We start from the raw sequence: 24902 nt of genomic DNA, 5'->3' as shown, positions 1-24902 counted from the left end.
ACAATCAAATAAAAATTAGTATAAAAGTGTTTGTGCTGTTAGAGCTGCGTCTGTCTGTAGGACCATGCTGTATTTCAAACACAAAAAACCCACAAACACAAACAAAAGTTAAAATCATTTTGCTGTAGTGTGAACAGGGTTGGGCTAAATGGCAGTATTTAGACTAATCAGCTTCTGGGAGCTGTAAGAATACATAGTTGAAATTAAGGGAGAGGGTTTTGTGGTCAGAATCAAATCTCTGGAAGGTTGGGATGCTGTTCATTAGAAAATATTTCTTCTGAGATAGAAGAGTGGTTTTTTGGCTGACTGCAAAATCTACAGTGACTTAGACCTTCCTGTAACAAAATAGTAATTTCTAAGACTAACTGCATGTATATACTCGGCTAGAAAATACAAATCTGGAATCAATTGTTCAAGACACATGAAAAAAATCACACAGTGCACATTGAACCAAATAGAATCTGAACCCAATATCTGAACTGTTTTAAAGGCTTTCAATAAATACGGTTCATGAGTATAAGGAAAACAAGTCAATATCATTAACATATCTACTAATATCACAAATTTTACCTGTACATACTGTAAATAAGTAATAAAACACTACCCATTTCTATTTAAACTGGTCTGAAGATAATTACAAATGCATACTCTGGCTGAACTTCAAGCATCAAGATTTTAAACATTAATTTACTTTGACTATGTGCATGTCAAAACATGAGATTGCTGTCTGGATCCAGACATGCAGTATTAATACTGAACACACGCATTCATTTCAGGTCAGCAGCCGCCCAGCTCTACTTCAGCAGGTGGTAGGAGCAGCATGCTAATTACGATCTGTATTAAAAAGTTCACAATGGGCTATCTATTCTGAACAGCTCCCATACAGAAACATCACTGCAACCTCAGACCACCTTTACTCGAGTCTGAAGAAAACTGAACTGCCCCTCATGTAAAACACCAATTATGCCCCTTTTCTGAACAACTTCTGCTTTTTCATCCTACCAACAGATTTTTCAAGGCAGCGCACCAAAGATTTCATGACCTAGGGTTAGATACTAAGAAAGGCACCAAAATACTTCTTCAAAATAATCTCACATTTAGATAGTAAAGTAAGGAAAAAAAGTTGAGCTAAGCTCATTCGCTATTAGATAATTGTTACTGGTCACTTCAGAAACCGAGTGCCTTTCCTAAGTGATACATCAGAGAACAGCATCAACAAAGTCAAGGTAGCTTCAGCCCAGATTACTTGATAAGACACTGATGTAGTCACAGTTTTAGGGTAAACATGAACTTGTGTGTGGTTTCCTAACGTTTTTATATTACACTTTTGGGAGCAAGTTTTTTCACTTGTAGTCAACATGTACTAGAGGAAAGCCCAGAAATAACCTGAGATTTTACAATGCAAAGAGTGCTTCAGTTACAGTATTTCTTACAAACCAGACAGCACTAGCTGTCTAACGCCACACAACACATGCCCACCTACTAGCCTCGTTCCTAGTGCCCCATTCCTACTGCTAAGTGAGATGATGACGCGACACCAGCCTGACTGCAAGCAAAAGCCTGAACTTTATGGCAATGACAGCAAATTATCTGGATAGGGAAAATGGAACATTTAAAACACACTTTTCAACAGTGACTGCATTTTGTTCCTCAAGTGCAACAATAATTGCATTAAATACATTACAAGAAAACAGTGATACTAGTCTTAATTCAGAAGATAAAGACAAATCAGTCCTTTTTCTTCTTCAGATTTGAAAGGGACTAGGGATAAAGTGAAGAACAGAATCTTCTTCTTTATTATTATTCCAATAGAAACACTAAATGTTCCCATAAGGAGCATCAAGATGATGACATCTCCAAAAAGAGTCTCTCTCCATGCTTCAGAAACCACTCTCGTACCGAGGGCCCATGAAGGGAAACTGAAAGCATGGCCTAATCCCTTCTCTCTTGTTAACTAGCTATAGCAAACACCCTGAGACCTCTTTCACCCCTTTACCGGCCAGTCAGATCAGATCAAACTGATGCACATTCTAGCCAAGGACAAACACGAAGAATGTTACATCCGCCATAGAATTTATTCTATTTAATGGGCCTCCCGTGTGTATGTGGTACAAATTTGATTTGCACATACCAGCCAAACAAACCTGGATGGCACCTTGATAACAGGTGCTGCTTTAAAATTATAAATTCAAATACTATAAATGACAGTAAGTGACACCTGAGTTTAAGCTCCTACAATAGCTGTTCACCTTTAGATGCCTGTGAAGTTTTCAACACACAGAGAAATGAGTCTCTGAAAACGTAAACAAAATTCAAGGAGCATTTTGCTTCCTTGCATACAAATACCTTGTTTTTCCCATGTGCAGCACTATACCATTATACTTCATTTTAACGAAATCAGCTCAGATACTTACAATGTTAGTTTGTCTACTGCAAAGACCTAAACCCACATCTAATTTAAGTTGCATCTTTCTCCCAGTAACATGTAATCTTATCATGCACTTCTATTTTAAATCATGTTGGTTCCTACTGAGAAACACCCACTGCAAAACAGTAAGAAAATCTAAATATAATGGTTAACAACACATTTTGCATTGGATTTGTTACAAAACAGCACATTTATCTTTGTCTGTCCATTTACAGTACTAAAATACCCTGTCAATATACCTCCTAACATACAGGGACATCATTAAGATTATTTAAAATTCATCGTATTAGGGAGAAATTTTATTAGAAATATTCTTTTCATAAGACACAAAAAGAAAGTGATTGTGGATTTTGACATCCTGGACTGAATTCAGCAACAGACCACCTTTTTACCAAACATGTCCACAGCTCCATCACAAAGTATCACAAGATATGAGACTGGTGTCACCCCACCAAGAATTTCTGGCAACTTTTGTTTTCGTTTTTTTAGCACACAAGATACTATTCGGTGTATAAATATTATTACAGAAGTGGACTGAATCTGTCTTTCCAGGCAAAGACAGTATTTTATTAGCAGCTGGCAAGACAGTCCAGTAAGTAGTCACTATCCGCTATCAGAAGCGGCAAAGTTTACAGCATGTGTCAAAAACCAGTACACCTGCTTCTCTGCTTTAAGGGCAACCTATGGATCCAAGGACAAAATTATCACCCAGGGCACATCAGAAAACTGTCGCAAACCAGAACTGGAACAAGGACCGTTTTTAATCAGCTAGCTCACAGTTAGCCAAGTACGCTGGAGAAGCACTGAACCTGAAACAAAATCCTGCACCGTCCCAACAAATACAACCTCAACTAACAAGAAATATAAATCTTAAAAGTTCAACTGAACTTGAAATTACTGTTAGCCTGACCACGTGGCTCTCCATTGTAACTTATTAATGCACTTCACATGCTTACCTATACACACAAAACCCTGAAAAACTGTAAGGTTGACTAAACATTGAGGGGATTTATGCAATTTGAGGGAAGATAAGGTTAAAAAAAAAAAAGAGAGACATGGTCTTACTGCATTAATAACTAGGTTGGAAAGAACAAAGGCATTCATAGCAATTGCCCTCAGGTGTCAGTTAGGCATAGAACTCCTTGCATGACCGGAGGAAAAAAAGCCAGCACTGCTGAACTCCTTACCTCTGGCAGGTGCTTCAGGAAAGCAAGTCTCTTTTCACTTAGCTAATTAAACTTAACTGAGGAACCTAAACTATCTATCTAAAGATATATGGTAAAACCACTTTTTGAATACCTATTTTGATAGATATCTCTGCATTCCCTAGGTAGTCCCTTGCTCATCATCACTTCAATGTAGCAGCTAGAATGTATCTTTAACCAAGGACAGAAAGTCCCATTTTAACAGTTGTTTGGTTGGGGTTCTTTTGCCAAAAAAGTCTCTACATTGCTTATTCCAGAAAGGCACTTTAAGAGACACTATTCTATTTTCATGGGATAACCATGAAAACATTTGTGAAACAATGCTAGAGAAAGTGATGCCACAAATCAGTAGACTCTGTAGAGAATAAGCAAAAAAAGTTTTCGCATATAGAAAGATACATGAGTACTTCCATTTAAAACGTCTTAAATCCACCTCATTCATCAGGCTTTAAATCTTTCACTTCAGGAATCAGTTTATTGACAATATGCAACATAGATGGCACGTGCTTGCAATGTGTCTGATGGAACTGGGTAAAACTTGGTACAAAATACCACACAGTTTGTTTAAGTCCTTGATGTCAGCAAGACATTAACTAGTTCCACACTTTCTACATATCAAAGCTTATTATTGACTTGTGTCCTGGTACCTGAAGTAGGTGTCAACGGGAATGGAATTGCTTTCACAAAAAGCCAGGCTGTACCAACAAAGAGGAAAAAATACCTCTATGAAAGCTTAAAACACAGTTTCACATGGGCGAGCTGCTGATTAGCAGGCATTTCCCAGTGTCTTGGATCTCACAAAAACAACAAACCCAGCCCCAGTTCACATGAGTTTTCAACTTCTTTTTTTTTACTGAAGCTTAGAAGAATGTTTCCGGTTTGTATTAATTTTCCTTCTTTGAGCATCCGTTAACAGTAAGGATGAGGAAAGCAGACCCCTTAAATTACAAATACCTTCTTGAATCACAATTTGGGTACAGGTCTCTAGAAAAAAAAAAAAAAGGTCCTTTTATAGGTTGTTCTCCTGAAGAAATAAGAACCTGTAAATCAGTTCATACAAAAACCTTATTTTCATTATTAAATCATTTTCTTGCAGAACCAAATTAATTCAGATACATGAGAAAAGATCTCAACTTCAACCAACCACGTTACTAGTTCATCCTAGAAGCTGCCTTACTGTCAAACCAAAGGCTGGGAAAATCTGCAAAATAAGAGAAAGAGTTACATTAAACTAATTCTTTCACATTTTAAACTGAAACTTTACTACTTCAGATTCACTGCATCACGATCAGAGATCAGCAGCATATATATACTACATATTTTTTCTAAACTGAGGAAACTTTCACCTGACATCACCTTTGCTTTTCCACTGTTCACAGATACAAACACCTTAATTTTGCCATCCAGCCTCACATAACAAACTAATTCAGATCACCGTGATGTCAATGTCTTGAAAATCACATATGGCTAGAAAGCATTTTCCATTTCCTTCTGGTACACAGTCGTTGTAAGAACAGTTCTTCGATATGAATGAGGTTTCCCCAAAAACTCAGTGGAAAAAATTGGTTTTAATAAAGTTTTGCAGCTAAAAAAAGCAAAAGTAACTGTTCAGTACTTCCTCAGAATCTTCCTATAAGCAAAGTCCCTGTGCCAACATCTGCTGATATTTTTCACTTGTGTGTCTTAAAAGAATCAAATGTTATGCCAAATCTTCCATTTTCTCTTCAGTGTGTGCTAGGTAGCACACCTGGAACTCCAAGTACAAATTCATCAACTGATTGCAGTTAGTGCCAGGAAGGTGAGTCAAACTAGAAGTGTTGTATACACACAGTGCAAATAATGACCGATACATTAGTACAGGTGTGAACAAAGACAGTAACCAGCAAGATCTCTGGAAGTAAATGAAGAATATACCCTAATGATTAAATAAATCCACATAATCATTAAGAGACAACTACAGCATTCAGCAACTACATCTTTTCCCCCTTCCCAAAAAACAAGTAAAACACACTTAATGAAAAAAAAATCATGCATGCAAACGGAAAACATGTACTCTGTCAAACTGATAAATGTCATTTTTGCACTTCACAGATTCTTTGGAGTTTGGTTTCTTTAATGACATAGCACAAGCCGCAGCTGAAGTAAACTTTCTTCTTTGGTTGGAAGAATCCGCATCTTTAAGAGATGCAAACTGTACTGATGTACGTACCTGAGAACCATGAAAATCTGCCTTGCCAAAATTTCTAAAATGTTTTTAACCGTTACAGTAAGCGAAACGTACTGCTTAGTATATTGTACTTCCTGTACAGTGAAAGCCTCTTGCTAACGCTGATCGTTATGAAGAAACCTGACGCCATCCTAATTGGCCACAGAAAGCCCTGGCTGCATCGCATTGCAAGCGTCTTCATACCACATCCATAAGCTTTCTTTGGGTATGATCTTTCCCATGAATGAACTACTACTATGCTTACAATAACATGGCATAGTCACTCTGAAGCCAAAAATCCAATTTTACAGACAGAAAAAAGTTAGAAGAATGTTAAGCTTTCCTAGGTAAGATTCTGACGATAAAGTGCTCGTGTAACCAGCATGAACATACATGGATGATGATCAATTAAGAAAAATCATACAAATCCCTCTAATCTCAAAGACTTTTACACTAATCACTGCTTCGTTTCTTTTGTGACCATGTTCGACCTGACAATGGATCTCATTTCTTCTGATTTCTAGGATATTTACACAAGCCTAAGGTATACAATGCTTCTGCATTATTAACAATTGTGTGGGAAACACACGAAAACTTTGCCTCATTTGCTAGGGCTGCCTCTGAACTTTCAAGTCCTTTCAAATAATGCAAAGTAAGTCCCTGAGCCAAGAGATCACTTATAGTGGGATCAATCAAGTGACTAAATTGAAAATAAAATTCAATAAAATGCCATTTTTAACCTAAATGTTAATTTAAACGGAGCTCAAAAATAGGTTTCAAGAACAACTTTGGTGGAAGCACAGTGACACAGTGCCATCTAGCAGCGACTTACAGTACAGCGGTTACTATGATACCAAGTTTGACACATTAGTTTGAAAAGACCTTACTCATTTCAGTAAATTCAAAACCAGTGAAGTGACCCATACAACTGCTATAAGCAAGCCTAAAGTTGAAACTTTACACAAACTGCTACAAATTTCTTTCCCTTGACCTAAACTCTGGCGTTGTAAAAAAGAGGGAGGAGGTGTTTAAAACACTTTTCTTTCATAGCTTACTACTACTGAAAAAAGCTTTCTAAAAATTTTCTAAAAATTCTGGAGAAAGTGAGTAAGTACTAGCAGAACCCTTATTATAACCCTGTGTAGCTCTTATTACAAGTCTGATATCAAAATTAAATTTTGGTCTAATCTTTCTCTAAAGTTTTTTCTTCACTAAATTTAAATGGCCAAAGATTTCTCTGCTTGTCATGACTCAAAGTGTTGAAACATCTGAAGTTACATACAGCAAAAAAAAATCAAGTTCCCTAACATACTGAGGAAAAAAAAAAAAGGATACTTTAAGGCCCAAAAGACTGGCATCAAGACGGATTCTTTACCAGATCAAGTTGCACAGAACACCTGCAGAAATCAATCACTGTACAAAACACTAAAATAAAGTGGTCCAAATCTAAAGCTCTAGTTTCACAAGCACATACTTTAACCCAGCATAAGTAAGCCCTAGTGCTAAATGAAAGACAAGCCATCTCTTGAGCACTCAGCCCTATTAATGCTCTGCCCTCTTTTTTTTCGGAATCTCTTAACACATAGGCATTGGTACTTCCAAAGACTTGTCCAACTGCAGTAAATCAAACCAAGGAACTAATCTGGTTTCAAACCAAAATGGCCAAAAAATAAAACAAATGGTACCAGAGTATTCTTGAAATTACAGAGATAAAAATAAAGGCAAACAACAGAAGTGTGATGTCAATCTTCGGCTTAGCAACTCAGAGTTTGTATTAGTTCAAAAAAAAGCCAGAATACCACCACTATGAACAACAGCAGCGTACCTAAATGAGCTACAAAAGCCACAAAATCCTTAAAAACTGAAAAACTCTATAAATTAGCAGTATTCAGTTCAGATACATTTAAAATGGATGCAGAGAAGCAAGGCATTCTGCTTGGGATCATAGAGAAGCTAGCACCAAGACTTCAACTTCCCCATGTTGAACAGTTTTACTCTAAAACCATCTCCCATAAATATTTTTCTACATAAGTGTATTTCAGAATTTCCAATTTCACTCTGAAAAAAAAATTATGTCCATTATGACAGTGTTATTCTCTAATTGACTTTGATCCAGATTTCAGCTGTCCTGGGATGTAAATATGAAGGTTTCATAAACCATATTTAAATAAGGCATCAAAAATCCACCTACTACCCATTTATCAGAATTGTACACACCAGACAGACTAATGTACTTGAAGATTCATGCAAATAAACTGGATCATGTCGAAATGAGAGCAATAAGAAAGGTCAGAGATCTAGAGAGCACGGCCCATGACAGAAGGTTTCAGGAATTATGTCTATTTTAGCCTACACACAAGACACCTATGGGGAGAAGTGATAACAGCATTCAAATATATGAGAGGTTGCTACAAAGAAGAAAAGAATCAGATGTTCTGCATGACCACTAAAGAACACACAGGCAGCTAAAGGCTTGAACTGTGCTGAAAGATTTAGGTTACACATTTGGAAACACTTTTCAATCAGAAAGGTAGTTAATCACCCAAAGGGGTTATGAATTCACCATCATTGGAGGGTTTTGACAACCAGCTAAAACAAATGTCAGTGACAGGCACAGCCCTGGGAGGTAAAACTCAACCAAGCAGGTGCCTTTTGGCCTGTGATCTGTGACAGACTGCAGCAGTCTAAGAGAAGGCTCTGCCAGTCACGGACACAAACTTACAACCTACTTCCTACAGATGGTCAGGAAAACAATCTTACTTAATACTCCTCTCCTGTCCTCCTGTGTGTCAGTTTACAGCTCAGAAATAAACTCCTTTCCCTGCACCCGGTGCCTGACTGCCTGCCAGCAGGTAAGCAGCATTGCACCGAGGTGCTGTTAAACTACAAGAATTTCTCCCCAGCTCACTGAACAGCATAGGTGAAGCCCACAGTCCCCTCCATTTAAATGTCCTTCTGTCCCAGTAAAGTGAGGAATACTGACAGCACAGAAAAGCTACAGCTGTACATGCACCGTTGGCCACCTACAGAAGAAAATGTTGGTTTTCCGCCCTGTTGTGTTTGTATTTGGAAAGTCGCGGACAGACCCAAAGATAATTCAGAAAACATTAATTTTCCAACAGGCCATTTATTTCTTTTACAAGAAGACACAAATGTCACAGCAATACTTTTCGTGGAGAAACTCCCCCTTCCTCCTGTAAGTTTCCTGGCATTTGGGTTTTCTTGTTTTGGTTAGGGGGTTTTGTTTTGTTTTATTTTAAGAAAAAAAAAAAAAAAAAACTTTAACAATGACATTTTTCCCCTTTAACAAAAAACTCTGTTAAGGTTTTTCCTATTCTACTGTATGTCACAAAGAGTATTTTGAACTGTTGAGAATATATCAGCATGTCTGTCTCAGATAAACTTCTTCATCTTTTATTTTCTAGTTAGAAGACAGACCTCTAGAGCATATCCACTTGATATTTTCCTTTCCTCACTACCAATTGTAAGACTCAAACTTCTAGTTAAAGAAACAGTGGATGCTCAGATTTACCATCATCTCATGGTCCACACTTTTACCTTCACAAAGGAAGATTAACATTTACCAATGATAAGTGAATTTTTCAAAGCATAATAAAGACAAACAAAAAATTGCCAAGCCATAAACAAACAACAGAATTTCAAAAGTCAACTATCACTTAGGGAATCAATTACAAACAAGCACACTTTTACCCTTCAAGCCCAGCCAACAAAAGCTGAGGGTTCAAAATCAGCAGCCAAGTGATCTGTCTCCTATTAAACTGCAAGCCAAAAAAAATCACTTCTCACAACACTAGTGTCTTGCACCAATCAACAGCAACTCAGTTTTGGCACGATTAACTCAAACCCTATTTATAGTCATCCAAGACAAAGTTTCTGCTTTTCTGCTCAGTTTCTTTCAGTAAGCAAATTCCAAAGCCAGGGATTTGACGCACAAGACATGCCAATGTCTTCTGCTTAAACAGCTGAATCCCGCACCTCAGCCCCAACACTTGATGTGCGAACTCCAACTGGCAGCACGCAAATGCTGCACGATTCAGGGAAGCGCACATAAGCTTCATGGATGTGCATTTCTGCAGACACCTCACACCCCAGCTAGCATGACTGTTGTAAAGGCTGCACCAGCTAAGTCAGCGCAAGGACCTCACGGGTGTTAGGCTGTTTGGTCACAGCATCTACCCCACTTTCCACAAGCATCTGAAATGAGCACGAAAACCACAGAAACCAGATAGGATGAGGCTGACATTTTCTAAGAACGGCAGAAACAGGTTACGACAATATGAAACATTCTAAAACACAGTTTTAGGATGCAATAAAACCATTTCTCTGCATCTGAGATACAGAGCAGCTTGTCACTTCTCTTAGGGTGGAATGTATCTCTGCCTATAGTGTTGCTGAGACCAAATAATCACTCAGTTTCTCTGAAATCTTCAGAGCCTGTGCATAACTTTCTTAATTTCAAACAGGCTTTTGACTGTAGCAGTGCCACAGAGAAAAGCAGAAGGACTGAAGATCCAATGGTTATTTCATATACACTACCAGGAGGATACAAATAGCACAGGAGTCTGCTCCGGCTTTGCTTCAGACCGCAGCACAAAGCTGTTCCAACATGGAGCTCCTTCCCTGCAAACTCAAGACGCTCCCTGGTGCACAGCTCTGCTGCTCCCAACATGCACATGGAACAGATTGCCCTTTGACAACTTGCTTATCTCCACTATTTTAAACATAATTCAACATAAAAGATTTTACAAAACTAAATTTAAAAAATATTTAGCTGACAAAACGAGAAATGTATACAACCCAGAAGTTGCTGAAGATATACTCAAGAACATGATACATGCTCACCAAGAGCGAATTAAAAAAAGTATTCACACATACCCTAAGTTTAACGTACAAAATTCACAAGCTAAGTATGTAGCTAGGCCTCACTCACATTCAACTTCAGGTGTTCATTCACAGCGATTGGCATTTTCCCTCAAAAAAATGCATTAAATCAGATCCTGTACACAGTTTAGAATTTGCTTGAACAAATGAAAACGCTAGTTTTGGAAACTCAGGATAGCACTGCACTAATGATAATAGCTACCCTCTACCTGAAATGCTAACCTTAATAAGCTGTAACAATTAATTACTTTTGTCCAAGCTGAACAACATCTGCCTTTACCCTATGATGGTTTTTACTTTGGCATTTCAACAGATTGCATGCGGTCAGCAGGCCCAGTGCACCGCACAGCCTCCACAGCTCCATTACAAGGCTAAGCTGCTTCGCACATTACCAGATCCTGAGGTTTCTGTATGTGACTACTGCACAACCGTGAAACACTGTCCAAAAGAAATCACCACAGAATGGTTTGGGTTGGAAGGGAACCTAAAGACCACCCAGTTCCAATCCCCTGCCATGGGCAGGGACATCTTCCACTAGACCAGGTTGCTCCAAGCCCCATCCAGCCTGGCCTTGAACACTACCAGGGACGGGGTGTCCCTGGAAGGGACAGAATCAGAAGGGCATGTCTGAACTTGCTCGTGCCAACCAGGCCTGGGGACACGCAATGCCGTATCACCAAAAAAAAAAAAAAAACAAAACAAAAAAAAACCACAAGAAAGGAAAAGCAGCCTAAGTAAAAGCACAGACGATCTAAGACAGCAGCAGATACATCCAAGGATGGAACGGCACTCTGGGAGTTTTGTTACTTGTTTGCTCAGTGACAGGACCTGCTTCTACACTGAGAAGCGATGGAAACACTTACCAGACTTACATGAACATAACCAAAGCTGGCCATGAAGAAGGAAATAGAAACTACACTCAGCTGTGTTAGCCAGGAGGGAGGGAGAAGAGGGATGGAGGGAGGACTATTCTCCAGTCACCTCGGGTAACAAGCTAGTCTTTTTCAGGTGCTCCTACAAATGCTCTAATCAAAATATGATCTTCTGCCTACCTCAGAGAGTATATGGACAAAAATCTCTCCAGGTAATAAAAATCTGGTCTGTTCTCCCATTAGCTTTCGTAAGTCTTCTATAAATCATTACTGGTAGCACAAAGAACCTGGAGATATGTGAAACTAACATCTCAGTAGAGCACTCTACACAGCTCCACATCACCCGTATATTGAACTCACTTCATCACTGCTACTTATGCTTCATTTACTGATTGCTTAACCATCTACTACAGGGACACATTCCAGATAGGAGGATGCACGTCAACCAGAAGCTGAAATTTACCTTTCACAGTTCAACCCTTTTCAGACTCACTCTTCTGGATTACACAAAGTTCAGCATTGCCAGAACTAAAAGCTATTGCACAACCACTGCTTTGCCACTAGAATTAACTCTGAACATGGGTGTATGCTTAAACTTACCTATGTATTCTCTCTACAGATGTCCCTGTGCATGTAGGACTTATTTAGGCTCTCAGGCCTGCTCCCTACTTTCAGCTGCCAGCTCTATGACTGCGAAAGAAAAACACTAAAAGAAAACAAAGGAATCAACTCAATTTAGATGAACTGTAAAACTGGTGATTTTAAGTGGGATAAAGAAAACAGCACACAGCTGTCAGATCAAGCTCTAATGGCAGTGATATAGGAAGCCATTATACTAGTTCTTTCTAGTTCCCCCCTAAACAGAGGAAACATTTCCCAGCTTCAGAATTAGAGGAATCCTATCCTGTAAGGGAGACACATTCTCAAAGCTAGACTTAACAGCAAGTTGCCTAACGTTAATAAGAAGTTGATGCAGAGGAAGCTGAGGTATACCTTGCATTGTGCTATGAGTCAGAAGAGGTAAGTAACAGAACCCCAGCCACATACACACTAGGAAGTTTTACAGGGAACACAGGAGCAGTAATATAGTAATACACACTACCAAAACCTCAATTAGACATTAGCTTACAGAGACCTGGGGAACACGCACTGCAGCAGACGAGTCATGGCACGATGTCCTATTAACTCTAGACTGCAGGAAAGCACCTCAACAATATCCAGATCCGTCAGCCCACTCCACTTACAGAGGACTTCAGGCTGCACTGGGAATACCTGTATTCCTCCCAAAGAACTGTGAAATCTTCATCGTCTACATTCGTGTAATCCCACCTGTTCCATCCCATGAATATCATCTTTCATTCTTCTTCTATGTCCCATCTCACCCTCTTAACCATCTCACCACAGAAGTTTCAGATTCTAAACAGATGATAAAGAGATACAAGAGCTCTTGTAAGATGGGTCTTGATATGCCCAACAATTGTTTCAGCAGCAGTGAAAGAACAAGACTAAACACAACAAAAATCACCGCACCCACATACATCCCAAGCATTCACACACTAGCTGCCCGTGACAGAGCAGGGTTTTCAGGCCTGAGCACCAAGAACCAAAATACAAAGCAAACTTGTGACAAGCAGCAACTTAGACCTTCTGAAAGCATCAGATCATATCGCTGGAACTATTAAGACAATCACCTCCCTTCAACAACAGGTACAGAAATAAGTACTTTACTGTCTCTCTCAGCATCAGACACCAAAAGCTTTTATGTCCAGATGATCAGTCAGTTTGAATCTGAAAAAGAAATCTGTTGCAGGAGTAGTTAAGCAGGTGTGTAAGGTTATCAAGCAATGCAAAAAAAAAAAAAAAAAAAAAAAAAAAAAAAAATCACACACAATTGTGATTCTACAAAGTATAGACAATGGGGGAATTCTTGTAAAGTATCTTTTTTGTACATTGGCACTGCAATCACAACCATTTGAAATGTACAAATCTAAAAGCAAAGGCTAAACTTTAATTCTCTGATTGGTAAGGCTCAATATCAAGCACTCAATGAGCAGCTAAAAAAGATCTGTCTTTTAGCTTAAAAAAGAAGACTAAAACCACCTCACAATGAGGATGGCTCCTCGCACCCCAAAATTATACAGTAATCACTACCATTTGTTTTACATGATACTTATGGAGCAACAGAGAAGCATTATCACCAGGGTGGAGAGAGAAAAATGGAAAGACCAACTGCTGATTCTGAGCAACTAAAAGCATACACTGGAAATCAGCAGAAACCTTAGTCAAAATATTTCATCAACCACTACACAGGCTGCAGAGAGCTTATTTAAGTTAACAAATGTATAGAATACAGTGACCTTTTTAAGAGATCTCTCCTTTAGGGCAACAAAATAAAATCTAAAATTCATAAAATTTTATTCTGCAGTAGAAAAGTACTTTTAAAACAACACTGAAAGCAAAGCTCCCCATTCTTCATTGTGATTCACAAACCTGTACAGCCTTAGTCATTTTCTTTATTTTCCACCTGGATGAATAAAAGGGATGCTGCAGCACGCTTTGCCATCTCTGTACAGGGATGGCCAAAGCCTAAGCAAGCATGGTTTATGTAACGCAATGAATACCAGCCTTTGAACAACAAAGTCTATATCAGTTTGTAGCACCTCATCTGCTTTTTCAACAGTAGATTAAGTATTTCCTTTTATATCTGGCTTCTTTTCAACACAAGGTCTTAAGTAGATCAGAGCATTTCTTCCTCCTTCTCTTTTTCCTTCTTTCTTCTACTCAAATTTGCTGTTTGAGCAGATGGACAGTCTTAAGGATCCCTCAGCTATATGCACTGGTAAAAAAAACCTGACAAGCATTTAGTAAATTAACAAGTAAAAGAAGCAAAATAACTGAGATAATTTCTTTAACTATTTCAAAATATTATTTGAGATTTGCTTTTGAGAAATAAGTAAATTCTCTGCACAGTGAATTTCAGAGTTGTGAGACCTGTAACATTGACTACAAACTTCAAGTTTCAATAGGAATTGGCAAATCTCACTGATACAAGTCCTGCCAACAAATACCATCATCACAGTAATGGAGTGAGTTCTTTAAGAGGCACAGGAAAGAACCCATGAAAAATACATCATCCTTCCATCCAATAAACTTGCAGAAAAATTGTGCGAGACAGTGAAAAGGATGCCTTAATAAAGGCTAGTCTAAAATTGCATAAGTAAAGCTAAGGGTCTATAATATAACCTAGTTTCTGTGTGCTACATCAAAGCCACTGGGCTGAAGAAATGCGGTCTTCCCAGTCTCTCCTCATACACCATGTGTTCCCAAGCCACCTTGATCGCCCTCCACTGGACTCACCCCACTACATCAACCTCTTTTTTCTTCTTTTTCCTGGGGAGCCCGAAACTGGGTCCAAGCTGGATCACTGGACCCAGCACCCCAAACACTGCCTTGCAAGTACCACAGAGCTGAAGGATCACCTTCCTGGTCCCGCAGGCCATGCACTGGCTAGCACAACCCAGGATGCAGTTTGCCTTTTTTGCTACAAAGTACATCACTGACTCATGTGCAATTCTTGTCTACCTCAATCCCAAAATCTTTTTCTGCAAAGCTGCTTTCTAGTCAGTCTGCCCACCCCCATTAGCTGGGGCTAGGCCAACGCTAGGACTTCGCTTTTGCCTTTGCTAAACATCATATGGTTTCCGTTAGCCCTTGTTCTAGTCTGTTAAGATCCTTTTGAACCACAGCACGAGTTTCCAGCCTTCAACCACTTCTCCCAGTTTGGCATAGCCTACAAACGTGCTGAAGGTACATCACACCCTGTCTTCCAAGTCCATTAAAGACATTAAATAGATCAGTCCTAGTGTGAAACTCTGAGAGACGTTATCAGCAACAGAGCACTTCCATACACACTTGTGGCCAGAAGCATCACTACAAGGAGCAGAAAGGCTGTTGCCCTCTTCACCACCTCACACTCTCACGTACAGCTACCATACTTGCAATATCTGCACTCAGTCCCAGCTTCATTAACAGCCTATAAAGGAGAATATTCAATAGACGGATTTGCAAACATTTTCTTTAGCCAGAATTTGTAGCCAATATGAAACAAAATTTCCAGAGGTCCTTAAATATACCAGCTTAAAAAGAAGTTAGCTAATTTCATAAAGAAGAAACCACACCGGGCAATTTCTACCTATTACCTCGGCATTGGGGGGTTTGGTTTGTTTGTTTAATATATGTACATACCAACATACAAATAAACTAAATCAAGACATCCATTTAATAATGACCAGCAAGTAGCACTCAATTTCATATACAACTACCAAAATTACTCTGTAGGCATTTCTGCCCCAGCTATTGCAACTTTTATTCAGTTTTTAGTTCTCACTGTCAGATTCTAGATGTAGACTTATTTCTATTCTAAATTAATGAACACTTAGTTTTCTGAAAAGAGAAGGTATCGAAAATTTTAGGCAGTTCCTTCCTTCACTGCACTCCGTCTTTCCTACATTTCTCACAATAAAATTCCAAAAGCATGGGACGGCCACTCAAATCTTGACAAGCCAAAAGTAGCTTCTGGAACACTATGGATTAGAGAAACTAAGAAAGCAATAACAAGGCAAAACTGAGAAATCATTTGTAGACTTACACTAACAGCTGTCACAAACAAGGCTTTTAAGACCAGCACTCCACCTGTCTGCGAAAAGAGCACATCTACTCCAGAGCTGCACTATTGACTAAAGAATCACCTGGGCTCCCTAGAATAGTTCAGCACTTGAATAATTCATCATCCAGTTTCTACTTAGACAAACACAGAAAGATCAACTGCATAAAAAGGAAAATGAGATGTAACTGTTTAACAGTATCATGAGATGTTCCAGAAATGGAACAAGCATTTTGTGAAATCAGGACTAAAATACGTCTAGCAGAATGTCAGGAAAGTCAACTTTGCAGTCTTTCAGTACAAGCAGGATGCAAGCTTAAATGCAAGACAGACCAAAAACTGAATTAATGAATCAATTTTAAATTTTTATTTTGACTAGTCATAAGCTACACAAAAATATTCAGATAGTAATTCTCCAGTGAAACATGACAATGGATCTACGTTTTCAGCTTTCTACAGCTTTTCTTTCAACACGTTTTGCATTAAGGAGATCAAATACACAACCACAAGTTTGGGTTTTTTGTTTAGGATTGGGGAGGGGGAACAAGACAACAGGGATTGTTTTAAAGTATCTGGAAGGAAAGAAGAAACAGCATTTTAAGTTCCTTTGAAAGTACAAGATACAATCCTGTATCATCCCACCTCCATACTGATTGTCCCTCAAGAAACATGCAGCAGTTCACCTCTGCTCCAGCAGCAAACACACACATCACTAACTGACAACACACTTCCTTCTTTTCTCTCCGTCACTTGGGTCCCACCTACGAAAACTTTTCAATTAAGTCTGGCAAGCAAAATGCCCACAAAAGGCACTGTGTGACATCTATTATATGGCTGCTCAGGCAGGAAAACCTAACTATTCTAAAAGCACTCATCTTGTAATCATTCTGCTTAACGCCAGGAGAACACTTTACCTCCTCACCTTCAAATCAGAAAGGGATCAAAGAGGGATTTAATAAAGTGCAAGTAAGACTAAAAACATTTGATGACAGCTTGACAGCTCTGAACATTCAACCCAAAAAACGTTACACAACTTCTCCGATATAGTTACCTGTAATTTTGTACCCATATGCAGCCAGCTGTCCAGCCATATATTCACCATCTGAATTATTGTGAGAACATCCCCATGTACGAATCCAGATCTTCTGAGCACCAGGAATAATGCTGTTCAGTAAAAATGAATGAAAAAGGCAAGTTAAAAAATGAACAAGCTTCCTCTTTAAGCCCACTGAACAGACTCAATTAATTGTAATTCTCCAAATATAAAATAAGCAACATAAATAGTAACAACTCCAAAACAGCTGGGGAAAAAGACAATAATTAGGTGATTTTTAGTGTAGTGGGTTTTAGGTCTGGCTGGGATAGAGTTAACTTTCTCCATAGCAACAGGTATGATGCTGTGTTTTGTATTTGTGATTAAAACAGCGTGTTTGAGCTACTGTTGAACAGTGCTTGCACAGCATCAAAACCTTCCACTTCTCCACTGTGCTACACCCTGCCATACAGCAGGCTGGAGATGGACAACAGGCTAGGACAACATGGACAGAACAGCCGACGCAAATTGACCAAAAGGATAATCTATACCGGATTACATCATGCTCAGCAATAAAAACTGGGGGTTTCGTCCTTCCAAACTACCCGTTTTACTGAGACTGGTTGGTCATCAGTCTGCTTGTCGGAGGTGGTGAGTGATGGCTTTTGCATCACTTGGGACTTCTCCCTGCTCTTTCCCTCATTTAAATTGTTATTATCTCAACCCACAAGTTTTCTTGCTTTTGCTCTTCCAATCCTCTCCCCCAGCCTACTGGGAGGAGGGGCGAGCAAGTGGCTAGGTTGTTGGCCAGGGTCAATCCACCACAGACAGCAAGAAGAGAGTTTTAGAATGGAGAAGGTACAAGAGCTGGGGGATAAGAAGCGATTCAGTACACTGCAATTATGTTCAAAAAAACCCAAACCACATAAACAACTAACTTGCTGAAAATACCGTTTAACAAGTGACTGCGCTGAAATTAGGCCACCAGCAAACAAGCTCCCAGAGCTAAACTGCAGCCTTCTGATACCAGTGCACTCATTGATCATAGCTCTCTCCACACGAGCCATCTTTATAAATTCTTAACTTGAGCCTGCCACCAGCCAAACTAACACCCAAAAGCTCCTATCCCAGCCTTTCTGGGCTACAGAGGCAGCTTGGCAGATGTGCACCATGGAGCTGGCACGCACAGTGGTTTAAGAACCACAAAAATTTGTGCAAGAAGCTCTCACTGGAGTTTCAGTGAGTAACTGTACCAGTGAGCTAAAGATTCCAGCACAAGAACAACAGGTCCCGGAACACAATCCTTTGCCCCTCTCACACCTTTTTTCCTCCCCTCAGTGCTTTTTTTTGTTTTTTAAAGCTACTTCCTCTAGCTAGAAATAGAAATTTGTTGATGGAAGATTAATGATCATTAAGTTATACATATGCAATATGTGTTGCACACGTACAATATATTTAGACAACTTCCTACTGTCTAAACAATATATATTCAATATGCTTTCTTGGGTCAAAATCAGTAAAATCCAGCCTGTTAGATAATACATAGTACCTAAATACTTGGGAGAATGGGGTGCTAGTGTGAACTATCTGTAGACCACCAGTTCAGCTGTAGATACACTCCTGGCAGAAGGGGGTCAATGCACATTTAAGGGGCTTCAGATAAACATGCATTGTTATACTTACAAAGTCTCTTTTGAAGGTTAAAGAAAAACAAAACGGAATTTCCTGTGCATTCCAAATATACTTTATTTTCATCTTTAAATGCGAGGAAATTTTATCCACCAGCTGGAAACTAATGGAGAAAATACAAAAAAAAAACCCCACACAACCAACAAAAGATCTACGAACTGCAGTAGAAACCAGAATCAATAACTGAGTTCACCTATACTTTAATCAATTCCACTGCAGCAGAAAGTTGATTTTTATGGGAATCACAAGAAGGAAAATGCAAAGAGATGTTCCATCATTACTGCACACTATTTGCACTGAAAGAAAACAGTAAGTTCAAAAGAAGTTTCACTGTATCAGTTGCAGGATGTAAACACAAAAAGCACAGCCTTCCTTTGGAAATCCCAGGTTCCAGAAACCAGGTGGAAAGACTGAAGCAAGGAAGATGTACCCTTGGTGGAAGAGGATCAGGTCAGTGTACTCCCTTCAGCAAACTATACCTAAGTCCCTGGGCCCTGATGGGGTGCACCCACAAAAAGAGATATGGACGTAGCGGAGACAGTCCAACAAAGGCCATGAAGGAGATTAAAGGACTGCAGCATCTCTCGTAAGAGCAGAGGCTGAGAGAGCTGGGGCTGTTCAGCCTGGAGAAGAGAAGGGCCTGGGGAACCCCATCAATGTGTATAAACACCTGACAGGGAGGGGGATGACAGGGCCTGGCATTTCACAGTGGTGCCCAGTCATAGGACCAGAGGCAATAGGCACAGACTGACACACGGGAGGTTCCCTCTGAACAGCAGGAAACACTTTTTCACTGTGAGGGTGACTGAGCACTGGCCCAGGTTGCCCGAAGACATGGTGGAGTCTCTCTCAGAGGTGGTGGAGTCTGCCTCTTCAGAGATATTAAAAAACTACCTAGGAACAGTCCTGGCCAACTGGCTATAGGTGGCCCTGCTTGAGCAGGGGGGGGTGGAGATGATGAACTCTAGAGGTCCCTTCCAACCTCAACCCTGTTGTGATTCCCAGAGTTTTGTTTATATTTCTCATTCCAGATGTCAAAAGGCTACTCCAGAACTGCATTTTGAAGTGCTCAGCTTCTATTTAAGTAATGAAGTTGAAGCAATTTTTCAGAAATGTTTTACATGTAAAAGCTTAAGTAACAGGAACCATTTTTCCAGTCGGACTACTCAATTTATCAATATTTCCCAATTTCTACAGAAAGACTATCTAGGACAAGAAACTTGCTTAGGATTTATTATTTGTTATCCCTACATTTTCTAAACACTATTTTACTCATTTTTATCTTGTATTCGGATTTTATATTATAAGAACTTCCACCTTATTATTAGAAGCTGACAGCGCACACAAGGTACGAGAAAAGCAACAAGACAGAGTTGATGGAAGACTTTACCTGTCACTTGGGGGATCATCATCTGCCTGAATATTTCTTTGTGAATTGTGTTTTCGCACTTTCGGAAAAACATTCTTTCTTACAAACTGCCGGTCATGCGGTTTCAAATCTTCTGCTGACACAATATCTTCAATATCTTCAAGCACTGAATCACAGGCAGCAGGCATCTTCAAGAAGCATTAGAGAAGACTGGTATTAGCAAGCACTTGAATACAAAACCAAGGCCTAGTACCTACTGCAAATGTTATCATAAAGAAAAATCAGATATATTTCTACATATACTTGCAATATATCAAACATATGAGGGATATTGACCACATAAAAACAACTATCCAGAGGTATTTCCTGATGCCCTCTTCCCCTGATCTCTCACACACAGGCAGGGAAAAAGCCACACACCATACAGATTTTTTTTTTCTAATAATCTGTACCTTGTCATCTTCTAATTCAAAAACCCTGCCACTCCTTTGACATGACATATCCAAGATACAAGTATTCTTAATCATCTCAGGCATCTCAGTGAAATAATGCGTTCATGTCATGTGACAGATGCTTCCACTCCCATCATAGGAAAAGAATGAAAGATACAGCGTTCGAGTGCCTGCTTCAGAGGCCATTCCGTCTCTTCTATTCGTGTGCTGAAAACAGGCACACACTGTTTCAGTATATCTTCATAGCCCTTCTGAAAACAAACCAAAACATTGCGGGAATTCCTGATCCCACAGGCCTTTCATTTGAATTACTTCACTCATCAGGACAGCAAAATAAAAATTCCTGTCCCCAGGTACAAGCTGTTAAACAACTACACCTAGCTAATATAAAATAGCTCAATTATCATCTCACTTTTATAATATACCAGAAGATCATTAAAATCTAATTATATTTTCCACAAGAAAGTAAATATATATGCACATATATCTCACAGCAGATCTCAAGATCCAGATCTGTTTTCAGGAAAGGAAAAAAAAGTAATTTGCTAAAGGTGCCTAAAAAAAAAGTTACTGCACTAATTACACACCTCACACTGTGCTGTAATTCTTAATCAGAATAAAGTCTGATTTACCATTGGAAACCTGATTTTATACATGTCTGAACAGTTTACTAAGGAAATCACACAAGTGCATTTCATAGAGTTTACAGGGAAAACACACCACTTTCCTAACTGACAGGGAAGAAGAAAACAAACGGGGCTTTAATTTCTTTAAAACTAGATTTCAGAAACAGAAAATTCAGGCTACTGGCATACAAAATACTTTCAGATGTTGCAACCGAATTATTCAAGAACATAAGAAGTTAAACACCTATGCATTTTCCCAGTGTGAGTCCTCCCGCCAATCTTGCAAAACACACTTCAAAACAAAACTTCATATAACCTGCACCATTACATATCTGCATTTAACTTTAAAAGGAATATAACATGTCACAAAGACAACTCATCTGACAAAGATATTTAAGCATTTAGCATTCATCTAGACCAAAAAACCCACGCTCTCTAAAAAAAAGGCAATGCAGGATGAACAAAAATAAAAAGCTGTGAAAGTCTAGCAATAAAGAATATTGGGGGGGGGGGTGTGACATCCCTTACACCACTTCATACTACTAATGGTATGTACGAATAGTTAAAGTTAACAATTCAATACAGGGAAGGAAAAAAAGGAGTTGACTCAGTTTTTCTCTCTTCCAGAAAAATATCCAATATAATGGAGCAGCTGGCAAAACAAATAAGCTTAACTGATGTCAGTGGCCCACAAAAGAAAGAACACAGCCAAAATAAAATTCCCACCTTTTTAAGCAAGGTCTAAATCCTCTTGGGTAATAATCCTGGGGAAAAAATGGGAGGAAAAAAAAAAGGAAAAAAAAGACATGGCATGAAGAAGCAGAACCAGCACAGAATCATGAGTTCACATCCAACAAGCATTTGTCCCCCCTTTGCAGAAATATGTTTCTTGTTCAGTTTGATCTCATTAAGCTCAGCACACATCCTGACTGGCTGCAAGGTGGAACAATAGCCACGCTTCCCCTGTCCTTCCCTCAGCAGAGGCACTAATCTTTTTTGTCCTTCTTTTATAGAGTCTTTTTTGTCAAAGTCTGATGTATTCTTGTTGTTTCAGGCTTCCTCCAGATTCCTGTCTTCAATCAGGAGTTTAAAATTTTGAATGAAAGATGGAAAAGAGATTAACAGTAAATTTTAGCTAAGGACATTCCCAATATTTTATTACAAACACAGTAAAGTTCTTTTTACAACAGATTACTTGATAGCTGTGCTAGTTCCATAGGCATGCAAGAGTTCTCTTCTTCACAAACAGATTCCTGCAGCTACTCTGACACATTGACTAAAGTTAAGAGACAATAACAAAATCAGAAGCTAACATATTATTTTTAGCAAATAAACACAATAAAAGTGTCTTTAATGTCTTGATACAAATAAAGCTTCCCTCACCCCAGTCTATTTCAGTCACCCCCCTTGACCTTCCCGCGCACACCAAGGCAGCACAGCTCTCCTCAGAGAACCCTGCCATCCCGGGGGAAGAGGGCTGCTCCTTCCTCTGTTTACCAACAGGTGTTTCCGGCAAAGCCCCGGACCCTGCTTCCCAGGCTCCCACAGAGCAGAAGAAAACCGTAGTGCTAATAAAAATCAAGCCCGACCCACCGCCCACCTTGGCCCCCTCAGGGTCCCGGGGCACCTGGGCCGCCGCCTGGCCCACCCCGCAGCGCGAACCTCCCGAGCTCAGCCTCCCCGCACCGGACTTCCAGTCCCGCTTGACGGCAGCCGACCCTCGGGCGGCAAGCCGGTCGCTAAACCCCCGGAGGGTCTCGCCAGTGGGGCCATCCCCCGCCCTGGCTTCAATGCGGAGCCCAGGGGAGGCCCCACAGGAGACGGGAACACGGCACGGGCGGGACACCGACAGAGCCGGGCACGGAAAGGGGGGACTCGGCCTTTACCGCCACAACCGGGCAGGGGAAGAGAGGCGGGGGGGGCTCGGCGGGGAGCCCCGACACTCACCCCTGCCAGGCGCCCCGCCGCCTCAGCTAGGCTCCTCCATCGCAGCCCCCACGCACCGCCCACAGCCCCCGCGCGCGCGCAGCCCCGCCACGACGGCAGCCGACAGCAGACAGAATAGCCCGCCGAGCTCTCGTGAGAGAGAGCGCGAGAGAGCGCGCCTGCGCCGCCCGGCGGGGCGGGGCCCGGAGCCCTGAGGGAGATCGGTCGGGGGCGTTCGTCTCTTCGGCCGGCGGCGGGCGAGCGGAGCGGAGCGAAGCCGAGCGGAGGCGGCGGAGGGGGCGGGCGAGCGAGCGAGCCAGCGAGCCGAGCCGAGCCGAGCCGAGCCGAGCGGAGGCGGCTGGTGCGTCCGGCAGCGCTGCCGGGCAGAGGGGGAGCGGGCGGGGCCGCTGCTTTGAGGCCGTGCTGCAGGAGCTTGGCGGTGAGGAGGCGGGAGCTGGGGTCTGCGCGGCATCCAGCTGCCGGGGACGTCAGGTGTCGTGAGAGTGAAGTCGCGACAATGGTGTTTTCTCCAACTGTGGGCCTTGGCTGCGTTTGAAGTGCAAATAACCGGGGCCGGGGGCACCTGCTGGGAGCCAAGGGCCCACGTCCTGCTTTTAGTTCCCCAAGCCTCGGAGACTCGCCTTTATCTTAACTGAAAACTAGGTCTAGCAGTACGTATGCAGTTAAAACAGTTGGGTTCTTGTGTATCTGATGATGAGCTATTTATTCCTGTCATGGCAACAACATTTCCTTATTTTTAATCGTTAATTTCCTCGAAACACAATGCCAGTAGCAACTTTTCTATTTAGTCTGGAAGACGTTGTTCAAAGTATTTAATAACGGTTGGATAAAGTTTCTGGCATTGTTTCCCTCCAATTTAGGGCTAGTAGCAACTTTTCTGATGAATATTTAGGAAGACATTAGTCTGGGTGCTTAAGCAGACAGATTGTTGAGTCTATAGTGTCCTTGTTGATCGAAGTGTTACAGAAGGTGAGCATAGTGTTACTGATTTGTTTTTAATGCACGTGGTTAACCTAAAAAGATTATTTATATTGCATCTTTACATTTGATTTTGAGGTAGGCAGGTTTGGAATATAAAAATCACCATTTCTTGTAATTGCATTTTGAACATTAAGTTACTCTCTTTAGAAGGAGCCTTTGAAATAGTTATTTTATTCTGCTCGTAGCAGATTACATCATCCCTCGAAGTGGAGGGAAAGTGAATGAAAGCCCTGAGTGTATTCTGTAACAGGCCTGTTGGTCTGCTAGCAGATAAACCTTGGCAACTTCCACCTATGAATATCACTTCCCCTACCTCTCCTTTTTCTTAAAAACTGGTGCTTATTTTATGACACGCTTGTCTGACAGTGTTCACAGACAAGAAAAAGATAACAATGAGAACAAAGTAACAGGAGAGATTTGAAAAGGAGAACTGGGACAGAAGGAAACGAGCACTTGATTTAAATGAGTTTTTAAGAACAAATCATTCTAGGCAGGACTGAGCACTGTTAATACCACCCTGGCCTCACAG

At 40.5% G+C, this 24902-nt stretch overlaps 1 protein-coding gene across 1 annotated transcript in view; it reads right to left on the bottom strand.

The window, feature by feature from the left end:
• CDKAL1 (CDKAL1 threonylcarbamoyladenosine tRNA methylthiotransferase) overlaps positions 1 to 22196 on the bottom strand; it is a 416090-nt gene extending 393894 nt beyond the window's left edge. The window contains exons 1-3 of the mRNA XM_086469156.1: positions 22172 to 22196; positions 20389 to 20555; positions 17328 to 17440 (exon numbers count right to left, since the gene is read on the bottom strand). Of these exons, the coding sequence (XP_086325282.1) occupies positions 17328 to 17440; positions 20389 to 20555 (280 nt within the window). The 5' untranslated portion in view covers positions 22172 to 22196. The remainder of the gene's footprint in view (positions 1 to 17327; positions 17441 to 20388; positions 20556 to 22171) is intronic.
• Positions 22197 to 24902: the final 2706 nt, after the last annotated feature.

The sequence above is a fragment of the Leptosomus discolor genome, chromosome 8 (assembly GCF_034619465.1).
Source record: "Leptosomus discolor isolate bLepDis1 chromosome 8, bLepDis1.hap2, whole genome shotgun sequence".
Taxonomy (NCBI): Eukaryota; Metazoa; Chordata; class Aves; order Leptosomiformes; family Leptosomidae; genus Leptosomus; species Leptosomus discolor.
The sequence above is the reverse complement of the archived record's forward strand: the minus strand, read 5'-3'. Positions and strand labels throughout refer to the sequence as shown.